Raw genomic sequence first — 12,500 nt, 5'->3', positions numbered from 1 at the left:
ATTTTGTGATTGTAAATGCGACGGTGCAAATTCCATTAGCGGACATACATACATCATATATACACACACACACACACACACACACACACACACACACACACACACACTGAGCTTTATATATTAGATTATATGTTAAATCGTGTCTGATGTTTAAACCTGTTGGAGATCTGATATATAACAAAAAAATCCACCATTCTTCTCCATTTAAAAGGGCTCTCCTATGATTCCCTCCTCTAATTGGCATGTTAATTCTTTCAAAACCCTGGATTTTGCATGCTGTTAAATTACCTCCATGAATTTCTGTAAAATGCTTACAGGCTGATGAGCACTTCGTAAATAATTTATTTTTTATATCTGATAGATGTCTATGTAAGCTCCTTTTAGTGCACATACTGCAAGGAACGCGCCGTGCAGGTAAGGCTAGTTTCACACTTGCGTTGAATGGCATCCGTTGCATTGCGTTGTGTGACGGATGCAACGGATGTGTTGCATATAGTGACACAACGGATGCTGCAAAACAACGGAATCAGTTATGATTTTTTTTTTTTTTTTACCGGCGGCAGACTATTGAGAACGATCAGCTGATCGCTCCCAGTAGCCGGCCGTCGGGTGATCAGCTGATCGCTCCCAGTAGCCGGCCGTCGGGTGATCAGCTCATCGCTCCCAGTAGCCGGCCGTCGGGTGATCAGCTCATCGCTCCCAGTAGCCGGCCGTCGGGTGATCAGCTGATCGCTCCCAGTAGCCGGCCGTCGGGTGATCAGCTGATCGCTCCCAGTAGCCGTCCGTCGGGTGATCAGCTGATCGCTCCCAGTAGCCGGCCGTCGGGTGATCAGCTGATCGCTCCCAGTAGCCGGCCGTCGGGTGATCAGCTGATCGCTCCCAGTAGCCGGCCGTCGGGTGATCAGCTGATCGCTCCCAGTAGCCGGCCGTCGGGTGATCAGCTCATCGCTCCCAGTAGCCGGCCGTCGGGTGATCAGCTCATCGCTCCCAGTAGCCGGCCGTCGGGTGATCAGCTGATCGCTCCCAGTAGCCGGCCGTCGGGTGATCAGCTGATCGCTCCCAGTAGCCGGCCGTCGGGTGATCAGCTGATCGCTCCCAGTAGCCGGCCGTCGGGTGATCAGCTGATCGCTCCCAGTAGCCGGCCGTCGGGTGATCAGCTGATCGCTCCCAGTAGCCGGCCGTCGGGTGATCAGCTGATCGCTCCCAGTAGCCGGCCGTCGGGTGATCAGCTGATCGCTCCCAGTAGCCGGCCGTCGGGTGATCAGCTGATCGCTCCCAGCGCCGGGTGATCAGCTGATCGCTCCCAGCGCCGGGTGATCAGCTGATCGCTCCCAGCGCCGGGTGATCAGCTGATCGCTCCCAGCGCCGGGTGATCAGCTGATCGCTCCCAGCGCCGGGTGATCAGCTGATCGCTCCCAGCGCCGGGTGATCAGCTGATCGCTCCCAGCGCCGGGTGATCAGCTGATCGCTCCCAGCGCCGGGTGATCAGCTGATCGCTCCCAGCGCCGGGTGATCAGCTGATCGCTCCCAGCGCCGGGTGATCAGCTGATCGCTCCCAGCGCCGGGTGATCAGCTGATCGCTCCCAGCGCCGGGTGATCAGCTGATCGCTCCCAGCGCCGGGTGATCAGCTGATCGCTCCCAGCGCCGGGTGATCAGCTGATCGCTCCCAGCGCCGGGTGATCAGCTGATCGCTCCCAGCGCCGGGTGATCAGCTGATCGCTCCCAGCGCCGGGTGATCAGCTGATCGCTCCCAGCGCCGGGAGGCCCCGCCCCTTCTGTTCACATGGGAATCACATCAGCAAAGGTCCTGCTAGCTACTTAGTAAAACGCTTCTATAATAGAATTAGCATAAATAAAAGTTATGGGGAGGACGGACAGGCAGAGGGTAGGACTCACTATGACCCCCCCCAGCTATTAGCTGATTGGCAGCTGCTGCCAATCAAAAAGCTGCTCATTTTACACACTTTACTTGCTTGTGTTTCAAAAACATTACATGCTAGCTGACAACTAAAGTTATGTATAGAATCAGCCTGATCGTGCCAGTATAGCACTTGCTTTAGATTATATAGGAAAATCCTGGTAATTGGTGCACTTTAAAACGACTTTATGGTCTTGACCAAAGCTCAATTTTTGGTGTTGGCAATCTTCTTATAGCCTAGGTCATCTTTATGTAGAGCAACAATTCTTTTTTTCCAGATCCTCAGAGAATTCTTTTCCATGAGGCGCCATGTTTAACTTCTAGTGACCAGTAAGATACCTTCCCCTCATAAAGCTGCCCTAGCAGTGATTCAAGTGGGGTTCGTCTCCCTATGTACCCCTTACACCATTTGATATGGAATCCATATTATGGACTTGGTCTGTATAGATATAACATTCATTTTATTTAAGTCTTATCTGGGCTTTCTTTCATTGCAGGATAGGTCTGGGACCATTTTTTTGCATACCTATGGTGCATATATAAACAGCAGCATTTACTAAATTGTTTAGATTTATTTCAATTTCTGTGGATTTGTATATTACATACAAGTTAGTGTGCACCAGCCTCTATAGGCACTAACAGATTCGTGTGGTGTATAATTTAGATGTCTATTCCTCAGATTTATTGTGGACTAACAAATAGCAACTTTGTGGATATACACATACTGAAGTTCCTGCAGATTTGCATATCATCACTCACATACACACACACACACACACACACACACACACACACACACACACACACACACACACACACACACACACACACACACACACACAAGTGGCCATCAGCCCTTATAGATTCTTATTGAACAATGTGATGAACTACTTAAGTTATAATCTTCCAGGTTTCTGTGGATTGATAAACAGCATTGTTGTGGATATAAATAGATTACTTAGTGATTCGACTATTTATTTTGGCACCTTTTAGTTTAAGGCTATGTGCGCACGTTGATTTCTGTCCCTGCAGAAATTTCTGCAGCGATTTGAACAGCACAAGTGCGCTTCAAATTGCTGCAGAAAGAGTCCGTAATGAAGAAAAAAAAAAAGCAGATTCCATGCGCTCTGAGTGCAGCCCCTGACATAGACAGAGCAGGAGCTGCATGCAGAGCGCAGGAAAGAAGTGACATGTCACTTCTTAGAACGCGTGCTTCAGGCAGCAGCCGAAGCGCTATGCTCTAATACGCCACGTGCGCACATCTCCTGCATAATCTTCATAGATTATGCAGGGGACGCAGGACGCATGCAGTTATGCTGCAGTGCAGATCGCAGCGTAACTTCATGTAAATACGCAACGTGCACACATAGCCTAAGTTTATGGTGCATATACATATCCAGAGTGATGTTCACTAAAGTGTTCAGTTGTGTGCATTAGTTTTCACAGACTTTAACTGACTCGTATGATGTATATCTTAGATTATTATCCTGCAGCCTACAGTAATTTTCTGGATACACACACATTGTTATTTCTGCAGATTTGTATATCACCACACACATACCAATGCACATTAGCTCTTATAGGTACCAACTACTTTATGTTGTTAATCGTCAGTTACAACCTTCCAGGTCTCTGTGGACTGATTAACAGCGTTTTTTTGGATATACATATATTATCTGGAAATTACACGCATTGCTGTAGGCATTAGGAATTTATTGTTTTTAACCATGTGCTCCGTGTTACCAATAAACTTTTGACTTTTTTTTTTTTTTAAATCGGTGGTGTTCTCATCTATATGTATTTTTCTAAAGGGTGCTTTACACTCTGCAATCTCGCTAGCGAGCATGCCCGCCCCCGTCTGTTGTGCGTCATGGGCAAATCGCTGCCCGTGGCGCACAACATCGCTTACACCCGTCACACGGACTTCCCTTCCCTGCGACGTCGCTGTGGCCGGCGAACCGCCTCGTTTCTAAGGGGGTGTTTCGTGCGGCGTCACAGTGACGTCACACGGCAGCCGTCCAATAGAAGTGGAGATGAGCGGAACGAACATCCCGCCCATCTCGTTCCTTCCTCATTGCGGGCGGCCGCAGGTACGAGGTTGTTCCTCGTTCCTGCGGTGTCAGACATAGCGATTTGTGCTGCCGCAGGAACCACAAACAACCTCGCTACTGACCAGACAACGATTTTTGGTAAATGAACGACGTATCACAGACAAAAGATTTTTGCCTCTTTTGTGATCGTTTAAGGTCGCACATAAGTGTCACACGCTGCGATGTCGCTAACGACGCCGGATGTGCATCACAAACACCGTGACCCCAACGATATATCGTTAGAGATGTCGCAGCGTGTAAATGGCCCTTTAGTATACATATCTCCATACTTAACTCTTGAGCAGCCCTATTTACTATTGGCTGTGCATGTTATGCTAGTTCCCTTATCCATAAATATCAGTGTGTGAAGAAATAGCATTATTCTTGATCTTTATAGTAATTGACTCTGCACCACATATAGTTGTCAAAAATCACGTTTACTTTTTCTCCATCTGCTGTGCATGGAGCAAACAGCTCTAAATTATGGCACAAATAGTTAATAAATGGGTTGCACAGATATTATGAAACTAATCTGTATTAAATGGAGAAAAAAATGCCACATGTACAATAAAAAACGTGAGCCATAGTTTTTCCAATATATTTCACGTTCATACGCAATATTGATGTACAGGGCTACTCCAGGCAACGAATTTGAACTTTGAATTATACAGTATGCTGGGATATTGCAGCTCATCTTGGGAGTGTGTGGGTGGGTGCAAAAAACCCCCACACCATTAGTAATGATCTAGAGGTGAAAAGGACATTATAAGACCTGCGAAAAACAAGATCAGGGTATATCGAGGGATATCAATTTTCATTCTTCAGAAAACACCCTGAAAATAACCGGCAGGCACCAGGTTATATAATGTAAATGGGAAAAAACAACAAAATTTGATCCTATAACATTATAATTAATTCACAGCAATGAGTATCAGACCAAAGGGAGATTAAGGACATCTGCAAAACTATAAGGCTATGTGCACACAGTGCGTTTTTCTCGGCGTTTTTGAGCGTTTTTCGGGTGCGTTTTTGGCCTCAAAACTGCATGACTTTGCTTCCCCAGCAAAGTCTATGAGTTTTCATTTTTGCTGTCCCCACACAGCGTTTTTTTTCAGCTGCGTTTTTGTGGTGACCACAAAAACGCAGCATGTCAATTATTACTGCGTTTTTCACTGCGCTTTTCATCCATTGAGTTCAATGGGATGTTGAAAGACGCAATGAGAAACGCAAATAGCTGCGTTTTAGTGCGTTTTGGTGCGTTTCTAAGACCAAAAACGCAGCTATAAACGCAGGAGGTGGGTAGCAAAGTGACGTGTACAGGAAGAGGATTCCTTCTGTCAGTATATACAGAAGCGTGAATCCTCCCGGTACCGTCACCGCCGCTTCCACCTCCCGTCCTGTGCAAGTATGCTGCCGTGCGGCGCCATGTCTGGGCAGGAGGTGGAAGCGGCTGCGAAAACAAAAGTTAACAGTAGAAAAAAAAAAAAAAAGTTATACTCACCTGTCTGCAGCCTCTCGGTGCCATGCCTGCTCCCAGCTCCACTCACGGTATCGCCGCCCCCGCTCCGGCTGTGTGCAGACGGCCGGGAAAGCTCCGATGGATGCAGGACCTGGCGATGGATCACCTGATGCAGTCACCTGACGCATCAGCTGATCGCAAGTATCGCGGTGATGCGGGCGCCCGGCCGGTATCAGCGGATGCGTCAGGAGACTTCATCCCTGATTACCGGCAGCTGCTGCAGCGATCGGACAGGATCAGACTCCCGCCCCATCGCTCCAGGAGCTGCCGGTAATCAGCACATGAGTGAGTATTATTTTTTTTTTTTTTTTGCACCGATGCATCAGCTGATTGTATAAACGACTTTTATACAATCAGCTGATGTGTGATGTGATTCAGGCACTTGAACCTGACACATCATCTGATCAGTATGCCTTCCAGCAAACCGATCAGATGATATTGGATCCGGATTGGACGGCGCGGGACCCTTGACCCAGGATTACTGCGGAGGGGGGTTTATTTCAATAAAGATGGAGTCACTAATTGTGTTGTGTTTTATTTCTAATAAAAATATTTTTCTGTGTGTTGTGTTTTTTTTTTTATCTTTACTAGAAATTCATGGTGGCCATGTCTAATATTGGCGTGACACCATGAATTTCGGGCTTAGGGCTAGCTGATAATATACAGCTAGCCCTAACTCCATTATTACCTAGCTAGCCACCCGGCATCAGGGCAGCTAGAAGAGTTGGATACAGCGCCAGAAGATGGCGCTTCTATGAAAGCGCCATTTTCTGGGGTGGCTGCGGGACTGCAATTCACAGCGGGGGTGCCCAGAAAGCTTGGGCACCCTGCACTGTGGATTCCAATCCCCAGCTGCCTAGTTGTACCCGGCTGGACTCAAAAATTGGGCGAAGCCCACGTCATTTTTTTTTAAAATTATTTCATGAAATTCATGAAATAATTTAAAAAAAAAGGGCTTCTCTATATTTTTGGTTCCCAGCCGGGTACAAATAGGCAGCTGGGGGTTGGGGGCAGCCCGTACCTGCCTGCTGTACCCGGCTAGCATACAAAAATATGGCGAAGCCCACGTCATTTTTTTTGTTTGGGGGGGCAAAGAAATCCTGCATACAGTCCTGGAAGAAGGATGCTGAGCCTTGTAGTTCGACAGCTGCTGTCTGCTCTCCTGCATACACTATTGGATGGAGGATGCTGAGCCTTGTAGTTCTGCAGCTGTCTGCTCTTCTGCATACACTAGTGGAGAATGAAGAACACATTGAAGAAGGAAATGACATCAGACCTTTTTTTTTTTGATCACTGATAAAAAACGCATAAGGACGCAGTGAGCAAAAACACAGCAAAACGCAGCAAAAAAACGCGGCAAAACGCGTGCGTTTTTTGCCGCGTTTTTTCGACGCATGTGCGTTTTTGTGCGTTTTTAGCGGCCAAAAACGCACAAAAACGCAGCGTCAAAAAAACGCACTGTGTGCACATAGCCTTACATGCAGAGAAGTGGACAAGATAACGTAGGGGGGAATTAACCAAGATGGTGCTATCTTCACTAGATTAGATTGTAAGCCAGCTGGAGATTTATTTTTTACTATTACTACTCCACTTTGTGGCCAATATTAAACTAAATTTGGGGGGGGCAGCTATTGACCCCACCCTCTTCTGCTAGGGAATGTACACACTTTAGAGACGTAGAAGAGTTTGTGTGGAAACATCAAAAATTGCAATTTTTATATTCTACGTAGCAGTATGCAAAAATGTGACACCTTTATACAGCTAAAAAGCTACAATGAATTAATGCCCATTGTAAATGATATGGTGAACTCACCCCATAGACTTCTTAGAAAACTGAATGCAGAGCAGCATAGTATTAACTAGGAGAAATATACAAACTGGTCTTGACCTCTTAAAGGGATTGTCCGGTCTAAAATGATAAGTCTGTAGTGTCTCTATTTGTCACTTTATGTGACTGCAGAAATATGAATCCTCCCAGAGCACACTGTGCGCTGCAAGGATACGGTAGTTTCAGAGCCGGGAACTGCGGTCATGTGACTGCAATTGTGCAATATGCATGTTCCTGGCAAGAATATGCGTAGAGTGACACAGAGTGACTGCAGACTTATTTTAGACCAGACAACCCCTTTAAGTATATACAACAATCCTCTGACAATAAAACTACCTGCCCAATATTTTGCATGTACCCCTCGTGCCACCTAAACAGGTCTGACTATTGTGGTATTGACTTAACAAGACCTCTGAAGGTGTCCTGTGGTATCTGGCACTAAAATATAGGTATCCCGGCCCCACAACATAAGAGAGCTGGAGACCTGTGGCCAATTCATCGCCTTTTGGTTATTTGTCAAGGTGTATGTATATATTTAGGTAAAAACTAGCAAGAACATAAGCAAACAATATCACTGGAAGTGTCGCATAAAGCAATTTACTTATTGTTAAAAGGAATTTGCGTATGACATAACCGTAGGTAAATATCATGGCTAACCACAAATTTCCTGAAAGCTTTAGGCAGAAATGCCATCTTAAATGTCACTGTACATGATCACTCAATCATTATAACTTACAGAACACACATTTTATATCTATCTATATCAGGGGTGGGCAATTAATTTTCCCATGGGGCCGCATGAGAAATTGGGATTGGTTTAGAGGGCCGGACTAATATAATTACCTCAGTTCTACCCAATATACTACATTACTACACCCCCTCCATATACTACACCTGTAATAAACTACACCACTACACCCCTATATACTACACCTGTATTATACTACACTCCCTCCATATACCTGTAATATACTACACCCCCATATACACCTGTATTATACTACACCACTATATAATACACCTCCGATATACTACATCATTACACCCCTATATACACCTGTAATATACATCACTACACCCCATATACTACACCTGTAATATACTACACCTCCATATAGCACACCTGTAATATACTACATCACTACACCCCTATATAGCACACCTGTAATATACTACACCTCCATAGAGCACATCTGTAAGATACTACACCTCCATAGAGCACACCTGTAATATACAACTCCATATAGCACACCTGTAATATACTACACCTCCATATAGTACACCTGTAATATACTACACCTCCATATAGTACACCTGTAATATACTACACCTCCATATAGTACACCTGTAATATACTACACCTCCATATAGCACACCTGTAATATACTACACCTCCATATAGTACACCTGTAATATACTACACCTCCATATAGTACACCTGTAATATACTACACCTCCATATAGCACACCTGTAATATACTACACCTCCATATAGTACACCTGTAATATACTACATCACTACACCCCATATACTACACCTGTAATATAGTACACCCCCATATAGCACACCTGTAATATACTACAACTCCATATAGCACACCTGTAATATACTACACCTCCATATAGTACACCTGTAATATACTACACCTCCATATAGTACACCTGTAATATACTACATCACTACACCCCATATACTACACCTGTAATATAGTACACCCCCATATAGCACACCTGTAATATACTACAACTCCATATAGCACACCTGTAATATAGTACACCTCCATATAGCACACCTGTAATATACTACAACTCCATATAGCACACCTGTAATATACTACAACTCCATATAGCACACCTGTAATATACTACACCTCCATAGAGCACACCTGTAATATACACCTCCATATAGCACACCTGTAATATACTACAACTCCATATAGCACACCTGTAATATACTACACCTCCATATAGCACACCTGTAATATACTACACCTCCATATAGCACACCTGTAATATACTACACCTCCATAGAGCACACCTGTAATATACACCTCCATATAGCACACCTGTAATATACTACACCTCCATATAGTACACCTGTAATATACTACACCTCCATATAGTACACCTGTAATATACTACACCTCCATATAGTACACCTGTAATATACACCTCCATATAGCACACCTGTAATATACACCTCCATATAGCACACCTGTAATATACTACACCTCCATATAGTACACCTGTAATATACTACACCTCCATATAGTACACCTGTAATATACTACACCTCCATATAGTACACCTGTAATATACTACACCTCCATATAGTACACCTGTAATATACTACACCTCCATATAGTACACCTGTAATATACTACACCTCCATATAGTACACCTGTAATATACTACACCTCCATATAGTACACCTGTAATATACTACACCTCCATATAGTACACCTGTAATATACTACACCTCCATATAGTACACCTGTAATATACTACATCACTACACCCCCATATACTACACCTGTAATATAGTACACCCCCATATAGCACACCTGTAATATACTACAACTCCATATGTCACATACCCTGCTCCCCATACAGCCTGCACCCCCATATCACACACACTACACCCCCATGTCACACACCATGCCCACATATCTCACCCTGCCTGTACCCCAACTTACCCCTCTCAAACACTCTGCACCCCTTCACATCCTTCTGTCAGTCTGCAGCCCTCATATGCCCCTCACCCTGCAACTCCATCTTCCCTCATATGCACTCACCCTGCAGCCCCCCCTCACCCTCATGTCCCCTCTTTTCTCATTACCAGTAATCATGTGTCCACATCTCCTTCAGGATTCAGCATGTCTTGCTTTCTGCCCGGCCTCCTGTGTCTCCTCCCACACAGTCACATGGGCGTGACATCATCGCAGGTCCTGCAAGATGAATTATTCCGTCTGCTGTGCTGCTCCTTCTGCAGGGCGGGCGGGAAGTTTTGAAATGACACACGCAGCGCAGTACTGACAACGTCAGAGCGCGCGTGTGTCACTGACAATTAGTGCCGGCAGGGAACAGAGGAAAGACTCCTGCGTTCCGCTGCCTGCACTTACTGTGCGGACCTGCACAGGATCTCTCCCTGCTCGGCACGCTGCAGCCCGGCTCCACTGCACCGGCTGAAGACAGGCGGGCCGGTCACAGAGAGCAGGCGGGCCGGATGTGGCCCGCGGGCCGCCCCTTGCCCAGGTCTGATCTATATATTAAAAATTGTCTAAAAAAACACATTATCTATCTTTCTATGATACTCCTTTATCAATAGAAAAATAATGGAATCAATTACATGATAGGGCCAGGCAGACTGTTTCATTCATTTTCAACCCCCCCCACACACACACCGGAAAAAAAATAGGCGACAAGCATAAGGAAAAAAAAAAGAAAATACAAAAAAAACACCACACTCTCCCTCCGTTAGTCTCTTCCCTGTTGCCTTATCCCGCATATTTTTCCCCACAAAATTAGACTTTTATGAATTAGACCCTTTATCAGTGACTAAAATCATTCATGGCTCCCTAAAATGGACATATTGTATGTAGGTTTTTTTGCTTTATGAATATTTCACAAATGACTTGTACACATAGAATTCATTGGGTGTAGGCAAATCAATTTACCTGAATGTGCATTTTAATTATTGCTTTGCCGATCAGAGTGGCTCCAAAGAACGTCCAGAAGGGCACAAGGAAATGCCCACATGTTATTCCTGCCAGATCAAACAAGGGATTGGGAATCTGAAGTACAAGAAACAGGAAAAAGAGCAATAAATGCAACTAATCAAAATAGAAGTTTTCTGATGAATATGACAAATGTACAGCTTGTTAAAAGTGGGAATCTATTGAAAATACATAAATCACACTTTTTTCTGAAAACAATTGTGGCTGGTGACATTATTAATTAGCAATATACACACACACACACACACACACACACACAATGATATATATATATCTCCACATACACACAGTATATTATATACATTTTTTATATATATATATATATATATATATATATATATGATATATATATATATATATATATATATAAATATATATATGTGTGTCCAATAGTGTGTATGTTTTTGATGTAATTGATATATGTGTGTACATATGGGTATATATATATATATATACACACACATACATGCATTTTATATATATATATATATATATATATATATATATATATATATATATATATATATATATATATATATATATATATACACAGTCAGGGCCACAAATATTTGGACAGTGACACAAGTTTTGTTATTTTAGCTGTTTACAAAAACATGTTCAGAAATACAATTATATATATAATATGGGCTGAAAGTGCACACTCCCAGCTGCAATATGAGAGTGTTCACATCCAAATCGGAGAAAGGGTTTAGGAATCATAGCTCTGTAATGCATAGCCTCCTCTTTTTCAAGGGACCAAAAGTAATTGGACAAGGGACTCTAAGGGCTGCAATTAACTCTGAAGGCGTCTCCCTCGTTAACCTGTAATCAATGAAGTAGTTAAAAGGTCTGGGGTTGATTACAGGTGTGTGGTTTTGCATTTGGAAGCTGTTGCTGTGACCAGACAACATGCGGTCTAAGGAACTCTCAACTGAGGTGAAGCAGAACATCCTGAGGCTGAAAAAAAAGAAAAAATCCATCAGAGAGATAGCAGACATGCTTGGAGTAGCAAAATCAACAGTCGGGTACATTCTGAAAAAAAGGAATTGACTGGTGAGTTTGGGAACTCAAAAAGGCCTGGGCGTCCACGGATGACAACAGTGGTGGATGATCGCCGCATACTTTCTTTGGTGAAGAAGAACCCGTTCACAACATCAACTGAAGTCCAGAACACTCTCAGTGAAGTAGGTGTATCTGTCTCTAAGTCAACAGTAAAGAGAAGACTCCATGAAAGTAAATACAAAGGGTTCACATCTAGATGCAAACCATTCATCAATTCCAAAAATAGACAGGCCAGAGTTAAATTTGCTGAAAAACACCTCATGAAGCCAGCTCAGTTCTGGAAAAGTATTCTATGGACAGATGAGACAAAGATCAACCTGTACCAGAATGATGGGAAGAAAAAAG

General features: G+C 43.9%; 1 protein-coding gene across 1 annotated transcript in view; it reads right to left on the bottom strand.

The window, feature by feature from the left end:
- The window catches only part of VMP1 (vacuole membrane protein 1), a 276,634-nt gene that overhangs the window by 36,536 nt on the left and 227,598 nt on the right, over positions 1-12,500 (bottom strand). The window contains exon 10 of the mRNA XM_075336229.1: positions 11,034-11,150. Within this exon, the coding sequence (XP_075192344.1) occupies positions 11,034-11,150 (117 nt within the window). The remainder of the gene's footprint in view (positions 1-11,033; positions 11,151-12,500) is intronic.

The sequence above is a fragment of the Anomaloglossus baeobatrachus genome, chromosome 2 (genome assembly GCF_048569485.1).
Source record: "Anomaloglossus baeobatrachus isolate aAnoBae1 chromosome 2, aAnoBae1.hap1, whole genome shotgun sequence".
NCBI lineage: Eukaryota > Metazoa > Chordata > Amphibia > Anura > Aromobatidae > Anomaloglossus > Anomaloglossus baeobatrachus.
Note: the sequence above shows the minus strand (reverse complement) of the source record. Positions and strands in the feature narration are given on the sequence as shown.